Here is a 27,541-nt window from a genome sequence, read left to right on the forward strand (position 1 = left end):
AGGTTGAGTTACCCTCTGCCTGCCAAAGACAGAAACTAATAAATTCATCCCAGCTGAATTAAAGCATTTCATTTAGATTTTGACCTTTTAAAAGAAAATGAATAATGCATTTCAAAATAAAAACTCATTTCAGACTTGAGAACCAAAACACTTCCAGCTGGAAATGCCAGGGTGACGCATTGTAACACCAAAGTTTTTTGATCCTTTAGCTGGAAAGCTTGATCCCTTAAATCCCGGTGCCAGCAGCCATCCTGGACCGCTGGGTTTTCCCCACCAGGCTCCTCGGGGAAATCTTACGGAGCTGATGGAGCGGTGGTTCCCCCTGTGTCACTGTTCCAATGCACGGCATCAGCCTGACGGTCCCCCCGGGCTCTGGCAGCACCGCCGCAGAGACCCTCCACCAATAAATTCACGGTGTAACCATCCTCCCATGTGTCATTAATTGATAATGAAATTTTGTTCCAGGACATAATTGTCCTCTGCTCTGGACAGAGTGCTCTGCGAAGGGGCTCGTTCAGGAGCTCCCCATCGCTCTGGGCACCGCTCCTTCAGCCTGCAATTAGGCACTGCAGAAGTTAATCAGCTCCAGTAATAGCCCGAGAGCCAGACTAGCCTCTCCCTGCGATCGTGTCCCCGTTACTTGGCCAACGGCAGCCACAGGCAATGCGGGGCTCCATCAGCGGGATGCCATCTCCGCCCTAAGAAGGTGCCACATCGGGGGGGGGGGTGACACTAGGGCACCTTCCTGTCCCCCTCTCGCGCTGAGGGCTCTGGCAGCCACCCTCCACCGCGGCCAAACCTCCCGGGCAGGTTAGGGAAGCATTTGCTTAATGCTGCAGTGCCACTTTCAGACGAGTCTATCAGCTTTCCATTTGGCAGAGACTCTAAATACTCGTTTCAGCTAATAAAGACACCCGGTAATGTCGTATTACGAGGCTGGCGAGCTCCCAGCAAATATTATGGTGAGCCTTTGTTTAATTAGGGGTTTCTCAGGCAGCCGCAATTTTGCCCTCGTAATGGGAAAAATAAGCTGGGTTCCAAAGTTTGGGCCCGAGGAGGACCCTGCTGAAACCCGGGCACCTCAGGAGCCCATTTCCCAGCCTGAAAGGGCCTTTTGCTGCTGCAGGAACTCTATTTTTAGCTCTTTTTCTTTTTTTAATTTATTTTCTCATTTCTGCTTGCCCTTTTTTAGCAGCCCCTCCCTGCCCCGGGCATGGGTAGGGCTGGCCAGGCACAGGGCTGGGAGCTGGCGGATGATTTAGCTGCTTTTTCCGTTCCTCTGCTGCTGTTCTCGCAACACCTCCCCCCCGCCCCTCACCTCAGAAAACCTGGCACAGCCTCCAGTGTCAAGGACGGGGGACCCCGCCGTGCCGGTGCCAGCGCAGCTCCCACGGGAAGCACGGTGGGCGAGCATCGGGCAGGGCTCTCTGCCTGCCCCTGCCTCCCCCGGGTCCCAGCCCCCACCCAGGGAAGGCTGTTTGTTCTGAGGATCAGTAAAGTTCAGCCGCAGCAGCAGCGCACCCACGCCAGCCCCCGTCTGGGTAAGCAAATGAGTTTTGATGGGTTTTCCACCCACCCTGCTCAGGCTGGGAAATGCTGGCGCTGGAGAGCAGCCCACAGAGGCAGCGGGAGCAGGAGCCGTCCCTGTCACCTCCCCACAGGGCATCCAAAGCCAAGGAGGGTGCAGAAAGGTGCCGGACCAACATCACAGCACGTGCCGGCATCTCTCGATGTCCCGCCTGCTCAGAGCGGGCAGAGCGGTCCCGAGAGTCGCTGAAACCACGGGAAGCGCTTCCCCATCTCTCCTTCCCCGGGCGCTTGGGTGATGAGACGTGAGCCGAGAAGTTTAGGGTGAATTAATTATATCATTACTGGAATCCAATTTTCTTCCTGACATGAATGAAACGGGAAGAGAACAACAAGTTGCACGCGAGACACACGGTCCTACAAGTTTATTGTCATTAGCGGGGACAACTTCATTAACAAGCGTGAAGCCAAGGAGCGGCTCCATCCCAGCCCCTGCCTGGCAGCAGCGTTTCCAAGGGCCGTGATTTCAACGCTGAGCAGCGACGGGCACGGCCACAGCCCCATTTCTGCCGGGCTCTGCACCCCTGCAGAGGCTCTTTGCTCTCTGGCAGGAGGGGGTCTCGCCCCCTGCCCATGGGGCTGCCCCCCTCCACCCCACCAACAAACCCACTCAGATTCACCACCGTGGTTTAATTAAAGTTAATCCAGTGAAATCAAACTAACAGACACCAGCAGGGCATGTTAAAGCTCTGCAAAGAGCCGTAGGAAAGGAATTTCAGGCTGGAGAAGGCATCGTGGCTCACACCTGGGGAGAAGGGAACCCCCAAGCTGCCAACTGGCTCCCCGTTTCCCACACTCCCCTTAAACTCTGCAGCTAAATACTGGCACACGTGTAATTAATCCAGCCACCTCATTACACCTTCTTGGCATCACTGCGGCAGAGAGCTCAGATCATCTCCATCATAGCAGGGACACGGGGCTCCGCAGAGCCTTTTCCCACATGCCCTTACACCATTAAGAAGTGACAAATTCTCACTTTGGTTTCTTAAACCAGTGCTACCAGAGGCTTGATTTACCAGCCCTTCCTGCTGGCCACCAGCAGCACAACAACGGAGTTGCCGTGGGTGTCCAGGTCCCTCCTGAAGGAGCCAGGACTCCAATGGAGAAGTCGCCTTCAACTTTTCTCCATGGTCTTGCCACCCTGCCCACCCTGCCACTGCCCAAGTGCATCACTCAAGCCTTATGGTTATTGGTGAGCGAGGGCGGGGGGCTGCAGGGGACGGTCACATTCAATGGCAGAGCGGCCACCGAGCCGCCAGCTCGGCTCCAGTCCCTGCATCGGCATCCCCTGCCCACGGACACATCATTTACCGGCGGCTGCGAAAGCCTGGCGCTCGAGCTGCCTCCACAGCCCCGGGAACGGCACCAGCTCATTCATAAGCCGCAAGAAATATCGTTGCATGAAAACGTAATGAAAATTATTCAGCTAATCTACTTTAATAACCCGACTTCGGGGCCTCTCTGTGCTGCAGACAGCATAATCATTTTTAAAATATTAGCTGTCGTTTCCGATCAGGCAGAGGAACTCGGCACACGACTTCAGCGGGGCTACTAATTTCACCAGCCTCCGAGCCGTGAAGAGAAGCGACGGGGCGCTCGGGGTCCCTGGGGAGGGGGGGTGGGCTGCCCCTCGGGGCTCTGCCCACTGGGGCAGAGGGGCACGGTGAGGGGCTGGGAGCCCCCGGCCACCAGCAAGAACAGGGGGAGCTTTTTAGTACCCAACGAACAAGATTATAAACGCAGGGAGAGGGGGCCATCATCCCTTCGCCCCAGAGGCGTCAGCCCACACTTTATTTTCCCGTCATTCCCCTCCAGTCCCTGCTCCCACACCAGCCCCAGGGATGCTCCAGGTGATTGAGGGTGACACAGGGGAGCGCCGGTGCCCCCCACCATGGGGCTGATGGCAACCTGGGCAAGCCCAGCACTCACCTCCGCAGGACGGGGACGCCAAGGGTTTCCACCTCCCACGGAAGAAAACGTGGCCACACTCTGCCCGTTCCGCACAGCGAGTTTAATTGATCAAGGATGAGTAAAAAGTATTAAAAATCCCACAAAACTGCTTCAGTGTGTGCAAAACTCAGTGCAGAATATAAAATACTTTAAAAATATTCCGCAGAATCAAATCTGCAAACTTTTTAAGTTAAAAAAAGATTCCAACGTGTCCAAAATATAGTAACAAAAATAAAGCAGCAAACACATTCACCCTCCCCAATTTGAGCAGCCGGAGCTGTGTGGCACCACTGGTTCTCACGGCAATGCCCGGGGATCCCGGCAGCCAGCAAGACCTCCGGGATCGGCGAGGTGACCACGAGGGGACCAAGCTCATGACCCCCCGCCTGTAAACAAGGTGTTAGGAGGATTCAGAGAAAATTCAGAGGTGTGAGGGGCTGCCAGGCAGCGCAGGACCTGCTGCTCTGCTGGGACGGGCAGCCTCCCTCACTGGTAGAGGACCTTCACGCAGAAGGTTTCCTCGTTCTTGTCCTCGTGGTCATTGATGTGAATCAGGATCTCCTCCTCACCCACGCTCTGGCTCGGGGCGAACCGCAAGCCGATGGTGTACACCTCCCCGCCGGCCACCTGCGCGAGAAGGGGTGGGAGGAGAAGTGGCAGGACATGGCACGGACCCCTCCACGTGCCCACCCTTCCCAGAAAGCATGGTCCTGATGCAGCAGCATGTCCTGCTTCCACCACCGAGCACGGCTCTGTGCCCTCCATCCACTGAGCATCACTCTGCCCATCGCGTGGTCCAGCTGGACGAGGGCAGGGGTCCCACAAGGGGGTCCCGGCAGCAGGAGGACATACCTCAAAGGAATCCTCCTTGAACTGCAGGAGGTCGGGGCGGTTGGTGCACAAGAAGTAGAGCCGGGGCGAGGGGTAGGGGTTGGTGTAGGTGATGCGCTTGTTGCAGCCTCTCCCGCCTCCCGCCGGCAGCGAGATCTCAAACGCCTGCGGGTGGAGGACAAGCCATGGCGGAGGTGGCACAGACAGAGCCGGGGGACAGAGGGAACAACGGGTTCTCCCCCAAACACACTACGGAGAATTGCCTCCTGCACGGATGCACCACAGGGGACGTTTTGGGGGACACGTTGCCCTCCGTCCCCTCCTTCCACACCTTACATTTGATCTCTGCCAGCAGATAAACCATCCTCCTCGCGCTGCTGCTGGCACTGCCTCCTGCACAGAAGTAATTACGAGCCCGAACAACAAAGGGCCAGGGGAGCAGCTGGGACCGGCCAGCTCATTCTCCAGCTATTTAACGGACATCCACAGGGAGAGCCGGGAGGGTTGCTCAGATAACACCCCCCCCACACACACACAGAGCACTGGGAGGTGGGCTGGCACCCGGCAGGACACTGGGGCATCGGTTTAAACACCGATCCGAACTTCCCTCAGTACCAGGGGTTTTGGGAAAACATTTTCAAAAGGGACGCATGAGCCAGGAAATGTAATTTTCTGTCTTTGAGGCAAGCCCTCCGCCAGCGCTGTGCTAATGGAAAGCAGCGTGCCGGAGCTTTAATTTCACAACCGAGAATACTTCAGTTGGCGCTCCCCAGCATGGGACTGCCTTCAAAACAGCCTCAAAGACACTTCACCCTGGTCTTCAGCAAGATCATTCGAGCCCCAAGGGCCAGATGTGTGCTCAGGGTGGCGAGAGTACCCCATAGATAAAAGGAAAGGACAAAGCAGGAGACAGCCCTGGGTTACTGGCCGGAGCGTGACCATCAGTCCGTCACCGTGATTTCCTGGCCCGAGAGCCGCCATACCTTGGAGATGAGGGGCTGCCTGCAGGACAGGCAGAGCAGCCAGGAGGACACCAGCTGGTGGGACTCCACGTCCACCAGGTTGAGGTAGATGAACCTGCTGCCAGCCCGCCGGGGCCGCACGCCCACATACAGGTCCTGGAGGCCGTTGGGGGGCAGAAGGAAGGCGCCGTCCGGATCCACCTGCAGAAAACAACAGCGGGAGCTGCAGCTGCCTGCGGTGCCCATGGCACCCCCTCCACGTCCAGCGTGAAGCATAAACTGACCCCATTGCTCTTAAAAACCCGCACAGCTCTGCCACCACCCCTGAATCCCACCCACACGAATACACCGGGACCGGCTTCGTGTCGGGAAGGGTCAGAGCTGCCCGGGGACACCCAGCTCCCCCCAGCCCAGGGACTCCCTCCCCGCACAGGCTTCCCCGGCGGAGATCTTTGCTTTTTGTTTAGGGGCCAGCGATGGAGGTTTTTGTGCCTTTTATTATTCACGCTCGCAATTACGGCCAAACGAATTCTAAAGAAATTGTTAAGTCTTCAGATGGTCTCATTAACACAGATAATTTGCCCTCCGGGGTTTGGTGCCGATGATCCTACACATGACAGCTCTAATCAAAAGATAATTATCGCAAACACTTTATGGCAGTAAATTGTTCATAATTCCGAGTGGGCTGCCTTCCCCTTTCCGGAGGGGCTCTCCCTGCGCCGGCCACAGTGTGAGTGCCCTGGGCAGCCCCACGCCCACCCTGGGGAGGGGGGGGTTTACCTGCAGCTCCTGGGGGTGGGAGGTGAAGACCTGCACCCTGCGGGGGGCCGGGGTGCCCCGCAGCAGCAGGGAGAGGCGGGCGAGCTGCCCAGCCGTGCAACTGACATCCAGGCGCTGCAGCGAGTGCAGGTAGAACTGCCAGATCTGGACGGGCGCTGCCAGCCAGGCGTCCCTGCACGGACAGACGGACGGACAGGAGTCACCCACGGCACCTTCCAAGGAGCCCACTTCCATCTCACCCATTCCCACAGCATCGCATGGCGCAGGGAGAGCCCGGCCAGCTCGGAAGGCATTAGCTTGTGCACCAGAGATGCTCTGGCCAGGGATTATTTAGAGGAAAATAAAGTGATGTAAAAATAGAGCGATGTAAAACCCTGAGCTGGGAACATTTTGGGAAGCCTCCTGCCCAGCTTTCCACTGCCCAGTGACGCTCAGGAAGCTGGAAGGAAGAAAAGGGTAGCACAGGGTCCCCTCCTGCCCCACCACACCCCCAGGGTTAGTGCTTCTCCCTTTTTTGCGGTCCCACTACTTACGTATAAATAGCCACAAAGAACTTTTTGATCTGCGGGCTTGGTCCTCCGGCAACTTTTAAGAAGATGTCCTGCGGCTCCCCGGGCCCCTGCGCCAGAAACCAAAGCATCATTCCAACAGTTAACCTCCATCAAACCAGCTAATGAGCACTCCAGGGTTTGCTTCCCATCAATGGAAAAACCCGCCACCAACCCACTTATAAAAGCAGATGCTTTCAGCATCTAGTTAAACTATGTTATTAAGTTATTATACAGCTTGGCTGAGCTCTTCCAGTATTTTTAATTACAAAAGAGGATACAAATGACTATCGCATTCCAGGTCTGCATCTGTAATCAAATTTTGGCAAATTTTCCCCAAGTTTTCTAACAAGCCGTAATCCAATTACCATACTAACACGTTCCTGCAATGGCAATTAGCAACTACCCTTCGTCACCATCTGCACATACGTGCCCACGTTTAATTTTTCCCTTTCTACCCGCCCCAGCTGCCGAACAAGCCCAGGAAACCCCGGGCTGGGCATCGCAGAGCAAGAGCTGGGCTCGGGGAGGGACGGAGCCAGGGCTTGGCTCAGCCCAAAGCCCACCTCAGCCTGGCCCATCCCCAGCATCGCCCAGCAGAGATGCTCTGCTGAGGGCTCAGGGGACACGCCATCCCCCCCCCACACCCCCCCAGCAGCGGGGAAGGTCTATCCCACACCCAACAAAAGGCTGTTTTTCCCCAGCATCTTAATCATCTGGTGTTTGCTGAGAAGAACAAGCGGGTACAGGCTGCTGCACGATGCGGTAAGGTGCAACATTCAGCTCCAGCCGCAAAAAACCAATGCAGCTCCTTTTAATTGGGAATAAAGGGCAATTCCAGCCTCACCCCTGCCCGTGTTTCGCTGCCACGGGCTGATAAATGGGGATGCTTCGTGGATGCGAGGCATTTCCCTGCCCACAGAAACACCCCACAGCAGAAGGGCACAAAGGACAGACGGACGCCGAAGCATAACCAGTACCATATTTTTGGTTTCGCAGATGATGTCAGGGTCGCTGCAGCGAACAAACATCTCAGGCTCCCCCCCCGGCATCCCCACTGGCGCGCCTGCAGAGGAGAGACACCAAGATCAAACCCCATCCAGCATTTTCTCGGTTTGTGCTTCCTACCCTGCACCCCACACAGCTGCAGACCCCAATGCTGGGCTACCAGCAAACTACACGGGACTACTGGCGCAGGGAATTAGGTATAAAATTAATGCAGGGGGGCAGATGAAGAGCAAATGCAGAGCCCAAGGCTGCAAGAGGGTGAGGAGGCAGAGATGTGCTCTCTGGATGCTGCTGTACCTCCATGAAGCCCCCTATGAACCGCAGATGCCAAGGAAGAGCCACGGGCTCACCAGGGAGGGTGTGCCAGGGGGGCAGCCGAATGGTCTTCTTCAGGAAGGTGAGCTCGGGGTGGTAGAAGCGGAAGGTCTGGTCCACCACGTGGGGCTGCGGCTCCACCTTCACCCGCAGGAGTGCGATGGGCTTCCCCCCGCTCACCTGGAAGGAGACCTGTCCCGGGGAGATGGCAGGAGAGGGACAGAGTTTTGCAGGAGTGATGTTTCTCCTCCCACGCAGCCCCTCAGGAGGTGTTTTCACCCAGGTTCCTCACCTGGATGTGCTTTGTCTGCCTGGCCCCGCTCTTCCCCAAGGAGCTGGCAACCGTGTCGGCACCGGTGCCCAGCCCAGCCGGGCCCTGCAGGGGGCAAGAGCAGGTTGCCTCGGGATGCAGCACGGCTACGGCTGCGTTCCCCATGGCCATACCACCCTGCCCTACGTAGACAAAGAGCCGAGGGAAACGCTTCCCACTGGGAACAGCTCAGAACAGGGGCCCGCACGTACCTGAGCTGTGACAACGGCGGGGTCCGCAGAGAAAGTCTGGTATTTGAAGGGGATGCGGATGGTCTCGTTGGGTCGCAGGTAGACCTGAGGCCTGAGGTCATCGCGGAGGTGGAACATCTCCTCCTCCACCGGTGTAACGCTCTTGGTCAGCTCCTTGAAGTGACGCCACTCCCTCGGGTCCAGTATGACGCTGGGGGAGCGAGCAGTAGAGATGCTAGTGAGGACTGGTTAGGAACTGGTACCACCCCACCATCACAGAATCATTCTGGTTGGAAGGGACCTTAAAGCCCCCCCAGTCCCCTCCCTGCCCTGGGCAGGGACACCTCCCACCAGACCAGGTTGCTCCAAGCCCCCTCCAACCTGGCCTTGAACCCCTCCAGGGATGGGGCAGCCACAGCTTCTCCGGGCAACCTGGGCCAGGCTCTCACCACCCTCACAGCAAAGAAGTTCTTCCTAATATCTAACCTAAATTCCCCCTCTTTCAGTTTAAAACCATTACCCCTCGTCCTGTCACTCCCCTCCCTGGTCAAGAGTCCCTCCCCATCTCTCCTCTAGGCCCCCTACACACACAAGGGAGACCCCACCTGAGCTCGGGGTGGTCAACCTCAATGGTCACAGTGTGCTGGACGCCGTAGGGGTTCTTCAGGGTGAACTCAAAGAACTCGGCGGTGCCCAGCACAGCGTGGACGGTGCGGGTGGCGGTGATGGCCTGGCTGAGCATCCGGGAGATGCTCTCGCCCTTGACGTGCTCCCGGTAGGCGTCGATGATCTGCAGGTCCCGCACGTGCCGGGCACGCTGCTCCTGCCAGCCCTGCCAGGAGGGAGGGAGGGGACCATAAGCCAGAGTCACCGTGGTGTCCCCAGCCCCCTGCGCCCATCTCCTCACCGAGGCCTGGGGTGTCCTCCCACCGCTGGTATCCTCTTGCTGCCGCACCAGTGCCATGCGCCGCAGCTTGCGCCGTCGTGCGGCCGTGGCCTCGCTGGGGATGGCCGGGGGGACCAGCCTCACCTCTGGCCGGCGGCCACACAGCGCAGCTGCCAGCTCACCATCCACCTCGGCCAGCCTCCGGGCCCGTGACACCCGCCTGCCTGTTGGGACAGCACCGTGGCACTGGGAGGGCACCCCCATTGCCGCAGCCACCATGATGCCGCGGGGCCGGGAAGGGGCAGCGACCCCACAGCTGGGGGCATGGGGCTGGCACCGTGGTGGCAGACACTGGCACAGAACCCAGGCAGACAGACGGGCCAAGCCCCAGCCCAGCAGGACTCACCACCGGCGGCGCTGATGGAGAGCCGGCTGCCGGCCAGGATGCTGCCGGGACCATCCGGCACAGGGACGAGGCGGGAGCGGGACAGCAGCGGGGACGGCGGCTGTGCCGGGGTCTCCTCACATAGATGACCTGCCAGGAGCGGAGACAGGGCGAGCAGAAACTGGTTCTCATCTTTATAAACTCTACTGCGAATTTTTATCCCCACTGCAGCTCTTTACAGACAATTTAAAAGAGTAAGTATCTGGTTGGTACCGATGCTCTGCGAGCCCTGCAGCGCTCCCTCCAGAGCCCGTTGCAGTTGCCACCGTACAGCCACCCACCACAGAGACTGAGCAGCATCAAAAGCATGGTGCCATCCCAACCAATTCACCACCAAGCCCCTAACCAGCTCTGGTTTTCATTTCGCTTCATTTCCCCGGGCTGCGGTGCTGCCACCGGCACAGCCACATGCCACCGCGTCTCCCTGCTCCCACAGCGGCCGTGCCCAGAGCACCCGACGAGGTCACAAACCCACCGCGATTTCCTCAGCCTAGAAATCCCATCCCCATCCCTCGGGCAGGGGCACCAAGCTTTTCAATACTGCTTTTAACCACAGTATTTTGAAATTTAAAAAAAAAAAAAAAAAAAAAAGAGGATGGGGAGAAAGATGACAACGAAAGGGCGGGTGTTGTCCTGGTGCAGCGTCCCCGCTTCCTCCCTCTCCCCTTTCGCAGGGTTTGGGTTAAACCTCTCCCGGGGTTGTGAGTCTCCGATTCTCCTTCCCAGGAGCTTATCGTCCCTTTGCAGGCAAAGAACGGAAGCGACAATTTAAGATATCTTATAATGGAGCTAATCTTTCTTCTGAAGATAAGATTTTAAAACCTGGAGTCACCGCACATTTGTAGGATGGGAAATTAAATATATATATAGAAGCACCCGCCAGGTTCTGGGGAGAATAATGTTCTCACAAGCGTGGTTTTCTTTCGGGTTCAGCCCCATGCCATTCGCTAGCACCAAACCCCATGGCACTGGCCCCGCACTGCCGGCACCGAGAGCAGCAGCTCTTACCGACGTTGGCCAGGCAGAGGTGGAGATGGCCCCTCACGGCCACGCGGACGCCGAGGGGCTGCAGGGCGCCGTGCCGCAGTGCCTCCCGGCCCATCACCGTCACCTCCGGCTCGTACTCGGTGGTGGCCACCTCCAGCTTGTGGTGGGTCCTGATGGCCGCCCGGCCCTGGCGCAGCAGGGACTGGGGACAAGGCAAGGACAGGTGAGGGGTAACAAGTTACCAGGGAGTCTGGTCTGGGGGGTTAAGGGGTCTGGGAAAGGATCTCTCTGGATGTCCTGGGTTTGGGGGGTTTAGCCCTAGAATACTGCAGGAGTTCCAGGGAAGTGGAAGGAAGTTAAGGTTTTGCCATCACTTTTGAGGAGGAGATGACAAATCCCGCGATTAGGGGCTTGTCAGGCTGAGATCGGGCTCGGCTGCGCAGAGGGGCTGACGGCAACACAATTACTAAAGACGCGAGGGCAACGCAACAGCATCCCAACACGGGACCGGGGGGACAGTCAGGCTCCTCCTGACACCCCTGCATGTCAAGCTGGGGGTCCCCATCCTTACCAGTCCCGAGGGGTTAAGGGGAAAGACCTTCAATTTAACCAATACCTCCAGCTTGAGGGCAGCGGACCCAATAAGGAGCAGGGAGTCCCCGTCCCAGACGTCGATCTGGAGGCTGTGCTCTGCCAGGTACCGCACAAACCAGCGCTGCTCCCCGGCCCGCAGGAAAGCGGGATCCACCAGGTACCTCAGCTCCAAGCCCGGTGGTCCTGCGAGACACACGGCATCCTCATGGAAATGGAGCTTCTGCTGACACCGGGACAGGGACACTTCTGCTCTGGAGAAGCCTGCCTGCTCGGAGGCTCCTCCTCCACTTAACGAACCCATCAGTCAATTAGTAAGGTCGAGGTCCCCCAGAACTGGCAGCCTCCCTCAGAAACACTGGGTCTGTACAGATTCCCCCCCTCTCATTTCCATTAACAGCTCCACAAGGAGAAGGAGCTTCATCAACCACAAGTGCTGGTGCCCCTTGGGACCAGAATTTAATAAGGCACAGAAAGAAACAGTGAAAAGCACCCAACAAGGAGGGTCAGAGCCCCTCACCCCGGGGGCTGCACTCCCACGTGTTGCTTTTCTCTTCAAAGGCACTTTTAGCTGCAGCAGGAGCTGATAGCATCGACGTGCAAATCATGCCACCAACACTTACTGGTGTTTTACTTCAAACGTTGGACGTTTTGAATGTTTTTCATATTATGCCACACAAACTAGAGGATGTTTGCTATTAGGGCCTGTTCCTCAGCCCAGAGATAAGCCCAAATCTGACTGATGGAAGAGAACAGCCACACAAGGATGCCAAAATCAGAGCTTACCAGTGCTGAGGGTCCCATCCTTGTTCACCCGGACAAGGAGCTGCGCTGGCACACCCCCCCTGACTGCCGGGCCCCCGTCCGTGCTGACCAGCTGCAGCCGCGGCGTGGTGACCGGCGGGAATCGGTAGAACTGGAAGGTGAGGAAGATGGTCCTCGGCCACATCCCCTCCGCGCCATCCCGGGCATCCCTTGAGGGAGGGAGAGAGAGAGAGAGAGAGAGAGGTTAGGGTTGGCTCGTGGCACGGCATTGCCTCCCCTTCATGAGCTCCTCGTGCGCTTGGCACGCACCGAGAGGCAGAAGAACAAGAGAAGATCGGCAGCATCACAAGTATTTGGACTTTTCTGAAGACAGCAGGCATATGGTTTGCCTTGGCTTTCCAAAAAACTTCATAATTCCAGCTGTCTCCCACCATATGCTGCAACGGAGGAGCCCAGCAAAGGCAGCGTTCTACCTTCGCACGCTGCCATCCACGGGGAAAAAAAACACAAGTGGGGCCTCATCCAGCCAAAGCCACCCCCACAGGTGCCAACTTTCTCAACTCCATATGCATTTATGGAGAAACCCTGCATTAACCAGCTTTTACATTGCATCGTGGCTAATGGAAACAACAAAAAAAAATCAGAATATGATTTAAGGGTGCCCAGAAGGGACAAAAGCATCATTGTAAAACCCTCTGGGGCTCTGCCTCCACGGCAGGCACTGGAAGAAGCAGCACCTTTGCCAGGACTTCTCCTGATAAAGCAGGGAAGCAGGGTGGAGGGGATTTCAGGAAAGGACCCCCTTCCCCCCAGGAAGCCCCCGGGATCTGCCTGCAGAAGGCACCACAAAGAGCTGCCATCCCACCTGCCAAAAGCCAGGAACTGCAGGATTATCTCGTTGCCTTGCAGAGGGTCGGCCTCCTCCAGCCGCAGGCTGAAAGTGGCTGGGTCCATCGGCTCCGAGATTTCCACCGGCTCCTGGTTGTGGTCCAGGATCTCTGGGAAGCCGGCGGCGTGCAGGCGTGCCAGGGAGGCGCGGGAGAGCTGCGTGCGGGAACTGATGGAGAAAAGGGGGTGAGCCCTGCGGAAGGGGCCGCACGGGACCCCGTCGGGCCCGGCAATGAGGATGCGGGAGCCCGGGGAAGGGCAGCCGAGCATCACCTGCCTGCCTGCAGCCCCACGGCGGCGATGGGCACCTGCAGCGGGGCGAAGGGCAGCGCCCGCAGCTGGTCGTCGGCGCAGGGCTCTGGGTCCGGCGAGCCCAGGGTGGCCTCCAGATGAGTGATCCCCCCGTCCTGCCGAGGGCTGTGGCCACGCAGCACCGGGGACTGGCCCCTGCCCCACGGTGGGACCGACAGCTGGGACACCGATAGCTGGGGGAGAGCAGCGAGTGTGAGCCCCCGCAGCCCCCCGAGGAACCCCATGGGTTCACACCTCTGCCTCCTATTTCACTGCTGCACTTTCCCTGGTAAAGGGAGGGATGAGAAAATACAGCAGGAAGATCCAAACCGCTTAATGCGGTCTTATGAAGCATTTTATTTCATCAAAAATATTTGTGTGCATCGATCCCTGCATCAAGACATAAAAAAGCATAAAGAGGGATCTCTGTATTCATAGCTCTCCTTAAATCCCAGTAGCTCTGCATGAAGAAGCCATGCATCACTGTCAGCACGTACCAGGGACAACAGTACCCAGCAAATCTGGGCTGTCAAAAACCAGAACTGCCCTTACAAATACATTCGGGGTGTTAAAATTGCTCAGGGAATCTTGCCCAGCACGTTATAGGCAGGATCCATGTTGCTGCCCAGGGGGAGGTGGATTTGAGGATGCTCGGTGCCTCTCGGCTGCAGGAGCTGGAAAAACCAGCAGAGTAGGGGACTGGGATCCATCCCCCAGGAATGCCACTGCCCACCCACCACCCGCATCCACAGCACTTACCCCCGGTCCCCGCGGGGAGGCTGCCATCCGCAGCGGGGCCGACGGACCTGTGGAGAGGGACAGGAGAGATGTTCTACCAGAGCCACCGTCACCCCCAGACCCTGCCACCGACCCCCCTCCAACCTCCCACTGGCCCTTTTACTTTTGGGGGTAGGACCAGCTTTTCAAGGTGCCTTACCATCTCTCAACCGCTTATTTGGCTTATTTTCCCAATAAGACTGTTGTCTGGGGGTGGCGGGGGGGGAAGAAATGTAGCACATCTCCAGATGCATCCATTATTTTCCCGGGAATCAGGCTAACTCTGCCGTAAAAGGCAGCCCCTCCATCCCCCAGCCAGTGCCATGGTTCCCCTGCGGCCACACGGCGCTGCCTAAGTGGGATGCTTAATGAGACGTGAAAGTTTTAGGATACTTAAGGTTTTCGTCGCTCCTCCGTTATTTCTTGTCACTCCCTTCATCTGTTCATGCGCTCGTGCCCCGAAACGGTACGAGCTCGATGGTGTTTATATTTGGCTGCTCGGCTCGCGCGCCGGCACAGCTGAGCTCGCTGAGCCCCGGGTCCTTCGGAGCAGACCAGGGGCACAGATGTTCCATCTCTGCATCCGCGTGATGCTGAGACCTTATTCTGCTTTCACCGCCACGTATATTCCAGCTATTTCATGCCGACTGCTGTGCAATGGAAACCACCCTGGCTCCCTTATGTCTAAAATAGTTTTCTCTCAGTGAGGATGGCTTTGGTCGGTGCTAAGGAGATGATGGACAGATCCACTGGCACCACCGGCAGCTGAGCCGACAGAAGATGCTTGGCCTCCCCTGGCCAAAAGGCCCAGATGGTGGCACGTTTTCCAAGGGAGCTCTACAAAACGCTAACCAAACACTCCTCTCAGCAGCTCGGGGCGCAGGCTGGCTCTGGCGTGTGGCTGCTCACCTCCCAGCACAGCTCCAGGACCACTGTGACACTTCCCGAGCTCCCCCAGTGCTGCCAGACCCCTGGAGCCAGGGAAATGCCACCCGGTTCATCTCCCACAATCACCCTGTAGGGTCACCTCCCCTCGCTGGACACCCCACCAGCGCCCCAGGACGCTCTCCCCAAGCTGGAGCTCATCAGCCCAGCGCCAGACTGGAAGATCACCATCAGCACACGCTCACTTCTCCCTCCACCCCTCAATGCCCCAGCCACCAACAGCTGAAGAACATCCAGGAAAACCTCTCAGGCAGCTCCAGGAAGGTCCCAGCAGCGATGCTGAGCAGAGCCTCACCCAGCACAGCCCCAGCACCGCCAGACCCCTCCGTCCCACCCCAAATATCTCTGCTCGGAAGCCCGTACACCAGCAAACCCGGCTCCTCCCCGGCAGAGAGCAGGGACTTGCTGCAGCAAAGCCATGGTGCCACTGCCATCTCGTGGAAGTCACAGCAGCACTGGAGCTGTTGGGGGAACGGGTGTCCACCACACCCGGCATCCCCCCGACCCCCGGGCTGGCAGCTCCTGACTCACCAGACGAGCTGGGTAAGCTCATAAAATGAATTTAAACACTGTCAGGTACCCGGAGCATCGCACCGAGACGAGCATGGGAACTGGAGCGATGCTGCAGAGGGAAGGGGAGCTTCTTCCCCACTGATCATGAAAGAGGGACAAGACAAACAAGCCAGAAAGACCTTTGAGCCCCTTCCAGTCCCCAAAGGGGCTCCAGGAAAGCTGGGGAGGGACTCTGGATCAGGGAGGGGAATGATAGGACGAGGAGGAAGGGTTTGACACTGAAGGAGGGGAGATTGAGATGAGATGTGGGGAAGAACTTTGCTGTGAGGGTGGTGAGAGCCTGGCCCAGGTTGCCCAGAGAAGCTGTGGCTGCCCCATCCCTGGAGGGGTTCAAGGCCAGGTTGGAGGGGGCTTGGAGCAACCTGGTCTGGTGGGAGGTGTCCCTGCCCAGGGCAGGGGTGGCACTGGGGGGGCTTTAGGGTCCCTTCCAACTGACAGGAACTGGCAGGACACCCCACTGCTCTGGGTGTTGAGAATGGGAGCCAAAAGTCATCAGAATGACCCAAAATGGGATTGGGCTGGTGCCGTGCTGGAAACCCCCAGGGATTCTGCACGTGGCTCAGCTCTACTATCACAGGGGAATTTTGCAAGTTAAGAAGCAAGAGCTGAATTCAACTCGACGGAAACTTGCTTCACGCCGGTAATTCATAAAGCAGCTCACGGAAACTCGTCGAAGCCGTGTTTTTTCTCCTGAGCAGACACCAGTGCCACACTCTGTATTTTAAATGTCAGCGATCTGGAAAACACTCACTCAGCGACGGCGTAGGAGGCTGCTCCGACTCGTCCCTGTCTTTACGTAGGATCTCTGCAGCAGTTACAAGATGTTCTTCCGAATCAGTAGAAACATGGAATTGGACAGTCCCAGACTCCACGTGCTTCCCCTGAAATTGGAAAAGAAATCCTTTTAGACAGCGTGCTCCACGCAGCCTCCCTCAGAGCTCCGAGGGACGATTCCCTTGCCCTGCAGCCGGAGAAACAGCGGTGCAAGCCAGAGACAGAGCTAACAAGGGGCTGTACCTTAATTTCTGACCAAATACCTCTGTCCTTGCCGAGACACACACACCGACCTGCCACCTCCACCCACCGCCACCCAGTTTAAGATTTCTCTGGGCAAGTTCTGCAGACACCCACCCACCCACCCCTGCCAGCAGCAGAGAGAAACCCATCCAGCTTCACACCACGGCCGGATTTTGGCCACCCCCTCGGGACTCCTTTGCCCCAGCCCCAACCTCCTTTTGCCAAAAAACCTGGGAGCGAGGTCTGTATCTTGTGCCTTGAACAAACCAGCTCAGGGCACGGTGGCCTCCCAGAAATATCACAATAACTAACACTGACCAGCTTCATGGTAGCTGGGTCTACACATCTGCAGAGGTCGAGCAGCGCTGGGCACCACGAGCGATATCTATCAGCGCAGGTACTTTCTGGCAGGGTATGGGGGGCTGTCACCCTCCTCTTCATTCACTCATGGATCCGCAGAGCTTCCCTAACCCCTGGCACTTTGTTTTGGCAAAGAGCCCCCTTAACAGCAACCCCATCCGAGCACCGGTATCACCCCCGCGCACTTGCAGCACGGTCCTTACCTGGCGGGAGCTCCTGCCGCTCGGTGGGGTCCGGTAGAGCAGGGCTTGGCAGGGGCTGCGGCAGGGGCCACCACGCAGGGGCAGGACCACCTCGGCCTCGCTGCTGCCCAGGACGGGGCTCCAGAGGGCCCAGCGCACCGAGCGCATGTTGGCAGCCTCGCCGCGGGCACCGCCAGGCAGGGCCTGGGGGACACGGGGGGAACACGGTCAGTGCCGGGCACCCCCACCTCACCACCGGGACGGGGGAGCCAGACAGACACAGGCACTCCCCTTCAATTTTAACCCATTGACATTCCACTTTCCAGCACCTTATTTCTCTTTTTGCGCCCATTTTCCGCCCCCCCACCGACCGCACCTTTCAGCTCCCATCCCTTTGCAGGCTCCGAGGAGCATGAGGAACGCTTCTCTGATGGAGACGGACACGGCGGGCCCAGGGAGGGGACCCAGGATCGTGAGACCTCCCAGTAAGCACTGAGCCATCCTGCACGGTTTCCAGGTTTGCTTCTCCCTCTGCCAGCAGCATCGCAGGCAGAACCAGCACCTTCCTACACAGTTCCCCTCCCCAAGGCTGACCACGAGCCACGGCTGCACCCGGGTATGAATCCCACTTTCTCCCCGCAAACCCCGCACCACCCATCCCACACAGGCATTCTTGGGGTTTTCTTACACATATCCCGTTTACCCAGCCTGTCACTGACATCATTCCCACAGGTATCCCGTTTACCCAGCCCATCACTGACATTATTCTCCTTCCCGCAGGCTGCAGTTGCAGCTCATCGGGCTCCAGGTGATTATTCCTCATCCCTTCTCCAAGTTACACAAGGGACTACACCTCTAGATTATCCACCAGCATAATATAATGCTGATATAATACCTAAGCGCAATATAATGCTTTTAAAAAATAACAGGGCTTTCATCCCTTTTATTTTAGCGCATGTCGGCTGAGGCAAAGACAGCAGCACCCAGCCAGGGGGCTGTCACCCCTCACTCAAGCAGCTGCATTAAGGGATATAGGTTTTACCCCCCACCCCTGGCAGCATTAAAGCTTCCACTTACCCAGGCACATCCACAGTCCCCTCCTAAACGGAAGGAGAGGTGCAGAAGCAAACCCAGAGGGCTCTACCAGCACCCGCAATCACCCTCACAGCCTGCTAATTATGGCACAGAGGATGGGCGATCAGCTCCAAGCGGCTTTGGGATTAACTGCTCTGCCCAAGGGCTGCGCCACAGGGAGCTGGGAGTGATCCCAGCACAGCCAGACATAGATCTGGGTCTGGAGCCCCAAATCTCTGATGGTCCTTGGCTTTCAGCTTTTTTTAAGGAGTCAAACCCAACACCTAATTTCCAACAGCGATACAAATCCCCTTTGCCCAGCACACGTGTCACAATTTATATAAATACCCATTTTTCCCCCCAGTTTTGCTCTCTCCTTGCTCTAAGGAGAGAGCACACCGGCTGCATTTTCAATGAGCATCTTAGCAGGACCATTAGGGACTCCTAATGAAGCCGTCAACATCGATTCAGTCGCTATGGGCTAAGGGCTGGGATGGAAAGGATCTCAGGAGGGTTGGGAACTGCTCGCTAAGCTGGGTTTAACCCACGGAAAGGTTAAACTGAAATACATGGAAATGGCTGATAAGTAGGCGCTAGCGAGCGCGCTCTCCCCAGTCCATGCGGAGACTTCTCCTGGCTCTAAGGTCCAGAGAACATCAGGCTCAAACTCCCAGAAAAAACTCAGCTTTCAGAAATAAAAAGGACTTTCTTTTCTGCATAAATGCCAAATTCTGAAGAAAAGTCCTTTTGAAATTAAAAACAGCTGAAGTTTTCCAAAGTAGCTCGCCAGAGCACCACGGGGCCGCTGCAGGCTGCATTCCTCCATATACGTATACACGGTGGGGAAATGTAGCCGCCTGTAATTAAAATGATTCAAGAAGCCCATTTGCAGGATGTTTCGCGCAGCGCTGCAGAAAGCACCTGGACGCTTTACGGGGCCATTGGTCAGGCAGCGCGGCCACGCGATGAGGAGCTGCCACATTTTGGGGGTGCGGGACAGTGAAACGGGGACAGAAACAGGAGTTACAGAGGAAGGCATCCCTCCGGAACATCCCTACCTTCCCGGCGGCTCTCCCCACGCTGCAGAAGACATACTCCAGCTGGAAGCAGACCCCGAACGCCGGGTGAGGGACCATTTCGCTCAGGTGGATGCGGCTCCTCAGGACCAGGGCTTGACCTGCACCCCTGTGCCGGGATGGAGAAAGGGCTGTGGCAGCGCCCGAGGCGGGAGGGAAGCAGCGGAGGGTCTCTGGCACTGGGGAGGGGGGTCTCCCCCTTACCTGGCTCCAGAGCTGGGCACCCCCGGGCAGCCGCCCCGCGCCGCCTCCGTCTCCGGCACCAGCACGGCCACCTGCGGCGCCTGGATGAAGCGCAGGCCGTTGTGGACACCGACATGCAGCCGCCGCTCCCGAACCACCACCTCGTCTCCATCCGGCGCGGCGTTGGCCTGCGAAAGGCAAATCCTCCAGCGCAGGCATCGCAGGCGGCACCGCATCCCTCCCCGCGCCCCCCGCAGCCGGGATTCTGTGAATTGTCCATTGGAAACTCAAAAAAACAGGACCCAGCCCCCCCCCGCAGCTGATGGATATTAAAATCTTTCGTCTTTGTGGCAGAGTTGGTACAAATCTGGCAACTACTTGACGTGGCCAGCAGTCCTTACTGCACACCCAGCAGGGCTGCTCCTAAAGACACATACTCAATATGCACCGCATCTTATCTTGGCATTTTCCAGGGCAGGGCAAACCCAAATTCCACTTATTAGTGGCTGGATGTTCAAAACAAAGCCGACACAGAGCACCTGTGGGCTAGTCTGGCAGTAAAGCAAGCAAAAGGCTTGCTCAGAAAAAAAAAAAAATAAAATAAAATCAGAGACTCCAAGCAAAATAAATACACGAGTGTTATGTATCTGAATATTTCCACTCCGCCCAAAGCACCGGCAATTCCGATTGTGCCCTCTGCTCTCCCCTGCACCGGCGGTACCTGCAGCAAGCGATCGCTGTTCAGCAAGTCCAAGAGTTCCTCCTCAAACTCCTCCAGGGACGGGTACAGCCGGACAGACAGCCCCTCCAGGTAGCAGGTGACCGGCTTCATCAGCCGGGGCTTCTGCAAGCAGTCACCTGAAAAGACATGGTGGTGGCCACAGGTGACGCTGTGGCCAAGGGGGGACATTGCTGGGAGCATGGGGGCACCCACAGCGGGTCCCAAGGCAGAAGCAGCACCAGGGAGAGGTTGCGGTCGTGTGTGGGACCCCCAGCTTCCCCACCACGTACATGCCCAGGAGAGACCCAGAAACACCCAACACCTGTGCCAATGGATGCAATTGTTATTTAACAAAGCCACAGCCAGCACCGTGCCGAGGTGCCCCACAGCACAGGGTGCTGCCTCCCCCCTCTCCTGCTGCCCAGGAGTGGTCTCAGCAGCACCTCGGACGCTTTGGGGACCTCGCTCAGCTGTCACAGTACCCGTTCCAACCCCCAGGACGGTTACCAGCAGGGTTTTCCAGGCAGAAAGCTGAAGAATAATTCAGCTGCAGAACTGAGAGCCCTTTTTACCCTCTGAATCTTCAGATAGCGTAATATTAAATCGCAGCAGCTCAAAGGGCAGGGCTGCCACCCACAGGGAAAGATTAACGAGGGCTGAGCTCATTAATCGAGTTGAGAGCTCGTCCTCCCCCCAAACCTGCCAGACCCCCAGCGATCCCCAGCCCCACCACGGAGGGGAACGACTTTAAACAAGCTGCAAGGGCTGCTCCTCAGCCTCCGCTGAACGACTGTAATTAAACCAACCACCACTTATCCCAAGCAGCTTCCCAGGAGCAAAGCAATTAACAGAAGGAGAACAGACCAAAGCCATTTTGACATCTTTCAGGCTGAGCCATGAACGAAGGGCTGCGGCCCCGACAGCCTGCGCAGGGGGGGATGCTCACGCCAAGGGGCAGCACTGCGGGGACCCACTGCCGTTAGTGAGAGCGGGGGAAGGAAGAAGAAGGGGGAAGGAAGAAGAAGGGGGAAGGAAGAAGAAGGGGGAAGGAAGAAGAAGGGGGAAGGAAGAAGAAGGGGGAAGGAAGAAGAAGGGGGAAGGAAGAAGAAGGGGGAAGGAAGAAGAAGGGGGAAGGAAGAAGAAGGGGGAAGGAAGAAGAAGGGGGAAGGAAGAAGAAGGGGGAAGGAAGAAGAAGGGGGAAGGAAGAAGAAGGGGGAAGGAAGAAGAAGGGGGAAGGAAGAAGAAGGGGGAAGGAAGAAGAAGGGGGAAGGAAGAAGAAGGGGGAAGGAAGAAGAAGGGGGAAGGAAGAAGAAGGGGGAAGGAAGAAGAAGGGGGAAGGAAGAAGAAGGGGGAAGGAAGAAGAAGGGGGAAGGAAGAAGAAGGGGGAAGGAAGAAGAAGGGGGAAGGAAGAAGAAGGGGGAAGGAAGAAGAAGGGGGAAGGAAGAAGAAGGGGGAAGGAACCCTTACTGGTGTCTCTGTGTGCAGGCAGCAAGCCGGGAATCGTCTGCAGCCCCGACATCAGGAGATTTTCAGGAAGGAGGTGAAATATCGTCTCCAGGGGCCGATGGGGCTTCAGGGTGTACTGCAGGTGGCTCTTCTCCATCACCATCAGGTATTTGTTCTCTGAAGAAGAGAAAACACTCCCCAAAATGACCAAAATGGTGAGGGAGACAGCTTTGCAACGCCACTCTTGAAGAAGTCACAGGAATACAGGTGTTGGGAGCAAAGCAAAGCCTGGGTTTGCCTGGCCAGGCTTCTCCCAGCTGGCAGTCCGGCACGTCTGCTTTGCGCTGCCAGGGCAGGGACCACGTATCACATCGACCAGACACACACACCACTCATTTGGACAAGAGAGACCCCCAAGAAAGAGGGGAGATGCAATGCCTTGCTTACTTTCCACAGGGTCCTGGAAGCGGGGGTGCAGTAAGGCGCGTGGCGTCCCATGGTACAGCTTCAGCCTGAAGGCAAAGAGTACAGGCGCCACGGTCAGTAAATCCGCTCTCGAGCACATCTTCACCTTCCACAACACCTCTGCTCAACAGTAAGAGCACCTTCTGTACCACCAGTAACCTGTGTACCACCTTCTGTACCTGAACAGTAACCACCTTCCCACCCTGCACCCGCAGTAAAAGCTCTGTCCTTCAGGGAATGGGCAGGCACCACCTACCAACCCAGTGCTGCTTTGCCAGCAGTGAGGAATTCCAGATTTTTTAACACTAGTTTTGTTTCTGCAGCCCCAGGACCACACTTTCTCCCCCCAGAGCAGCTGTGCACGTTGCCACCCCAATTCCCGGTGTGCCCCATCCCATGGCAGACGGGGGAGGACCTACACTCGGTCCTGGGTGGCTGCATCCGTTGCCTCTGACCCGCTGCCGAAGAGGGGGATGAGTCCAAAGCCGCAGGAGAGCTGCTCAGAGCCCCCGTCCCCTTTCCCGGACATCGCCACCACTTCCACGACGGCAGAGATGCTGGGGTGGTTCAAGGAGGTGTGGAAATAAACGGTCTGGGATGGGAAAGGAGAGAGAAAAAGGGTATTTCAGAGCTGGCGGCAGCAGCTGCAGGCAGAGCAGTACCTGTTGTATTTCAACAGCCACGAGCAAAACCAGAACACCCACTAAAGCTTCCAGACAGCTCACGGCAAACCACTCCAGCACCACCCCAAAACCTCAACATCCTTAAATCTCAAACACCATTGACTTTTTTTTTTTTTCTTATATTGCCAACAGCCATTTCCCAGAGTAACTCGCAGGCTGCAGAGCCCATAGGAGCAGGGCTTCGATGTGCCCCTGACCCACAGCACTACAGGGAGCCCCGCACTGGGAAAGCCAAAGGAGCTGGAAACCCTCCTGCTGCAGGTGGCAGGAGGGGACAGGACACAGGTCACCTCCCCAGGACAGGATTTAAAGCCAGGTTAATCTTTCTATTAAAAACTCATTACCGCAGTGTCCCAGGGAAAACGTTTACTGTAATCACAGGCTGTCAGGAAGGGATAATGGAGAGAGACATTACCACATCAGCCCAGGGAAATAAATCGCTATTCTATTATCTTTTATTGCAAATGTTGCAGTAATGACCGCTGGCTGCAACTGATGCCTCACCTTGCAAAGACACGGAGAGCCCTTAAAGCACATCCCTTGTCAACCCAACCTCGTCGTTCCCTCCCTGAGAACTAACAGCGCTTTGTGAGAGCCCGCTCCTCTCCCGAGACCCTGCAGGGATGATACCGGATGAATCCTGCTGGCGGGGCCACCTTGAGCTGCCACATTCACGCAGACCCCCGTCCCCTGCCCCGGCGGGGCTGGCAGGCAAGCGGGCAGCGGTTGTGACACCACAAGGCGGCTTTTGAGCAGCATCTCCGGCACGAGGAGCGGTGCCTTTCCTCCCTCCCTCCCCTTACACACCTCCATTGTGTCTGTTCCTGAACTCTTTGCAATGCTAAACTGTGGAATATCACGAAGTTTAAAGATCCCAGTGCTCAGCTGTGGCATCAGCCAGTAGCATCACACCCACAGACCACCTTGTCACCTCTGCAAGACCCCATGAGGGCACAGGACAGGCTGCAGGGACAGGCAATGGAACCCAGGGACTGCAGAGGGGCTGGCAGTTCCCCAGAACCCCAAAGCTCCTGCCCCAACCTCACACCAAACACCCCTGAAGCCAGCAGACACAGGGATGGGACTCGGAAAAGCAGCTCCTGCTGGCATCTGGTGAGGTGGGGAGCGGCACCGCGTTTTTCTCACCGCAGCACACTGACATAATTTTTTCTCTGTCCCTCTTCAAAATAGCAGGGGGCAGTCAGTGGAAGAAATGAGCACATCAGCACCCCTCAGATACTGCCGCCCATTTAAATAAATAAAGGAGTGTGGCTCTAATCAGTGCTACATTTCACCCATGGCACAGAACACTGGAGGAGGTGGAAGCAGAAGTTTAATTGCAAAATGTGACATCGCTGCTGCCATCCAAACTACGGGGCAGCGGGGTCTCCCCAGTAAGGGGGCACCCCGCTTTCCTGGTGTCAGCAGCGGGTGGAAATGTGGCTTTGGGCAGGTTTAGTTCCCAGGAAGAAGAGAAGCGCTGTGCCAGAGAGCAGGCGGCTGCTCCTTCCCTTCCTTCCCACTTGTGAAGGAACACTGCTCTCTGCTGCCGGCTCCCAACACAGCAGCCGGCACACGGCGGCTCCCACGCCGTCGCCTGGCCCCGGAGGCAGCCCAAGACCCCAGTCTCCCCATTCCAATAAACTGTGCACAAAAGGCTAATAATCAGGCAGCGTGCATCCTGGGCAAAGGATCAGGAAGCACCGGGAGGGAAAAGGTTTTGCTGCTGCTGCCTGCCTCCACACAGGAGAACACACCGCCGCGGAGAAGGCTCGGCAGACAGACAGACAAACCAACTGACCGTGGTTCGCTTCGGACTTGCTGCTTTAAAAGGCTCATGGCTACAGCGTGCGGACGGTGGGCTCCCAGAGCCCTCCCAGCTCCGCTTCCACCAGACTGATGGAGAAACCAGCACCAAAGGAGAGCGGCTCCAGGCTGACCTCAAGCAAAGATGGCTTTTTATAGAACGGTTCAGGTTGGAAGGGACCTTAAACCTTGTTCCAACCCCCTGCCCTGGGCAGGGACACCTCCCACCAGACCAGGTTGCTCCAAGCCCCATTCAACCTGGCCTTGAACCCCTCCAGGGATGGGGCAGCCACAGCTTCTCTGGGCAACCTGGGCCAGGCTCTCACCACCCTCACAGCAAAGAAGTTCTTCCCCACATCTCATCTCAATCTCCCCTTTCAGTGTGAAACCCTTCCCCCTCCTTGATCCAGAGTCCCTCCCCAGCTTTCCTGGAGCCCCTTTGGAGACTGGAAGGGGCTCTGAGGTCTCCCCAGAGCCTTCTCTTCTCCAGGCTGAACCGCCCCAACTCTCTCAGCCTGTCCTCACAGCAGAGGGGCTCCAGCCCTCCCAGCATCTCTGTGGCCTCCTCTGGCCCCGCTCCATGTCCTTCATGTGCCAAGGACTCCAAAGCTGGACACAGTACTCAACTTTTTCCTTCATGCATTAGAAAACTCTCCCTTTTTGGGCTTGACCCCGCCAGCATGGACGCCCACCTGCAGCCCCCCGCACCCTACCTCGTTGAAAGCCGCCCTGGCCGGGCGCAGCGGGGTGGCATGGGCAGCTCGCCGGCCGCTCTTCCATGTCCTCCCGAAGAAGTGGTGGTAGGTGGCATCGAAGAGGGAAAGGCGCAGCTGGTACTCGGCTCCCTGCAAGGCACAACAGGACAGGAGGTGTCGGCATTCCAGCCCACTCAGGGACACGCCAGCTCAGCGGCCCCAAACTGCAGAAAACACACTTTAGTAAGAGAGGACAAATAATTCCTGTCTTCCAACTGATGCCCCAATCAGGCACGTGGCGGCGTAGAGCTCTGTGCGCTGCTGCAGCACCTCACTGGTTGAACAAGCAAAGCAAAAGTGGGAAAACTGAATATTAACTCTAAAACATAGGGGCAGCAGGCTTTTAAAGCGTTATCCGGGGATTTTAACTTTAAAACGCTTACCAAAATTAAAAATTAACAAAAGTTAAATCACAAGTTAACTGAACACTCTTTTTTTTATTTTTTTTATTTTTTTTTTTTTAAATTTTTGCAGATAGAAATGAATGGGATGGAGACACAGCTCTGATAACGTGTTTTGGGAGATTTACAGTTAGTTCCCCCAAAAAGAATCATCGAATAGTTAGACTTGGAAGGGACCTTAAAGATCATCGAGTTCCAACCCCCCTGCCCTGGGAAGGGACACCTCCCACCAGACCAGGTTGCTCAAAGCCCCATCCAGCCTGGCCTTAAACACTTCCAGGGATGGGGCAGCCACAGCTTCCCTGGGCAACCTGTTCCAGTGCTTCACCACCCTCACAGGAAAGAATTTCCTCCTAATATCTAATCTAAATCTCCCCTCTTCCAATTTAAAACCATTACCCCTTGTCCTGTCACTACATCTCCTGACAAAGAGTCCCTCTCCGGCTCTCCTGGAGGCTCCCTTCAGATATTGGAAGGCTGCTAGGAGGTCTCCCCGGAGCCTTCTCTTCTCCAGGCTGAACAACCCCAGCTCTCTCAGTCTCTCTTCATAGGGGAGGTGCTCCGTCCCTCCGATCGTTTTCGTGGCCCTCCGCTGGGCCCCTTCCAACAGGTCCACATCCTTCCTGTGTCGAGGACTCCAGAGCTGGACACAGTATTGTGAGAAGTAACCTTGTTTTGCAAACTTTCTACTTTATGTGCTCCCAGTGGCCCCGTGGAGCCGCGGTGGGGCAGAAACCAAGGGCTCAGCACGAAGGCACCGCTGGGCTCCCCCCCGCGGGACCGGGTCCCCCGTACCTGGGTGAGGGCAGCCCCTTCCAGGTGCTTCAGGACGCAGCGGAAAGCAGTGGATCCCGGGGGGCGAGTCCGTCTGCGCTGGGCGTGCGGGGGAACGGCCAGGTTCTGCGCGAACACCTTCTCCCACTCGCTCATCTTGCCCCCCCGAAGGTCTCCTCCGCCCCCCCCGGCGTGGGCTAGGGCGAGGGCTCGGCTGGCAAACAGAGGGAGACGCGGGTTGCGGGAACGCTCCCGGGCGGCGGAGCCGCAGGGACGGAGGACCCCGAGGGGAACCGGCTGAAGGGGGGTCCGGGACCCGCAGAGCGAGCCACCGGCCGTCCCGTGGGAGCGGGGCAGCTCGGCGGGGCGACCCCGAGCCCGACGGCACGGCTGGAGGGGCCGCCACCGGCCACCCCAGGGTATGGCGAGACAGCCCTCCCGGTGCCCCTCCGGCAACGCCGGCCACCCGTCCCGGCGGAGCCCCCGTCCTGCCGGCCGCCCCTCCCGGACGGGGAACCGCCAGCCCCACCGGCCACCCATCCCGGTGAACCCCAGCCCCACCAGCGGCCCCACCGGTCGCCTATTCCCGCCGCCCCCCGGCCCCACCGGCGCCCATGCCGGCCGGACCCCCCCGGGACCCCCAGCCCCACCGGCCGCCCCTCCCACACACGACCCGTAAACTCACGTGCACGCAGACCCATAGGTACACGTGCGCGAGTGCACGGAGACCCACGCGTACACACGCACCGAGCCCCGGTCCCGCACCGCCCGCCCGGACCGAACACCCCCCCGCGCACTCACCGCGCCCGGACGCCATCTTCTCGGGCCACACCAACGCCCCGCCGCTCCGGGGGGAGGACGGCCGCTCCGCCGCCGCTCACCACCCCGCTGCCCGCCATCCCGCGACCCCCGCCCCGGCACTGCAAGATCGGGAAGACGGCGGGACGGTTCCAGAGCGGTGCGGGGCA

General features: G+C 57.6%; 1 protein-coding gene across 1 annotated transcript; it reads right to left on the reverse strand.

The window, feature by feature from the left end:
* Positions 1-3,578: 3,578 nt before the first annotated feature.
* On the reverse strand, positions 3,579-26,729 carry NPHP4 (nephrocystin 4). The gene is made up of 28 exons (XM_074161580.1): positions 26,595-26,729; positions 25,357-25,488; positions 22,574-22,746; positions 22,137-22,201; positions 21,711-21,866; positions 20,244-20,380; positions 19,544-19,710; positions 19,322-19,448; positions 17,211-17,393; positions 16,382-16,511; positions 14,095-14,141; positions 13,318-13,529; positions 13,022-13,213; positions 12,178-12,365; positions 11,417-11,577; positions 10,822-11,002; positions 9,775-9,903; positions 9,390-9,592; positions 9,088-9,314; positions 8,504-8,693; positions 8,274-8,357; positions 8,017-8,173; positions 7,639-7,724; positions 6,644-6,729; positions 6,111-6,282; positions 5,352-5,531; positions 4,390-4,533; positions 3,579-4,164 (listed from the first exon to the last, which is right to left on the reverse strand). Exons 1-28 carry the CDS (start codon positions 26,727-26,729, stop codon positions 4,024-4,026), a joined length of 4,185 nt encoding a protein of 1,394 aa, XP_074017681.1. The 3' UTR covers positions 3,579-4,023.
* Between the last annotated feature and the right edge of the window lie 812 nt (positions 26,730-27,541).

The sequence above is a fragment of the Numenius arquata genome, chromosome 20, assembly GCF_964106895.1.
Source record: "Numenius arquata chromosome 20, bNumArq3.hap1.1, whole genome shotgun sequence".
In the NCBI taxonomy this organism is placed as follows: domain Eukaryota; kingdom Metazoa; phylum Chordata; class Aves; order Charadriiformes; family Scolopacidae; genus Numenius; species Numenius arquata.

What these genes read in the sequence shown, in the direction of transcription:
- NPHP4 (XM_074161580.1), bottom strand. Translation starts at nt 26,729, where the DNA reads ATGAGCGAGTGGGAGAAGGTGTTCGCGCAGAACCTGGCCGTTCCCCCG. An exon ending in CTCCATCAGCGCCGCCGGTG is followed by an intron (nt 9,593 to 9,774) that starts GTGAGTCCTGCT and finishes CTGTCCCAACAG; the next exon opens with GCAGGCGGGTGTCACGGGCC. An exon ending in CCCACCCCCAGGAGCTGCAG is followed by an intron (nt 5,532 to 6,110) that starts GTAAACCCCCCC and finishes TGTTTTCTGCAG; the next exon opens with GTGGATCCGGACGGCGCCTT.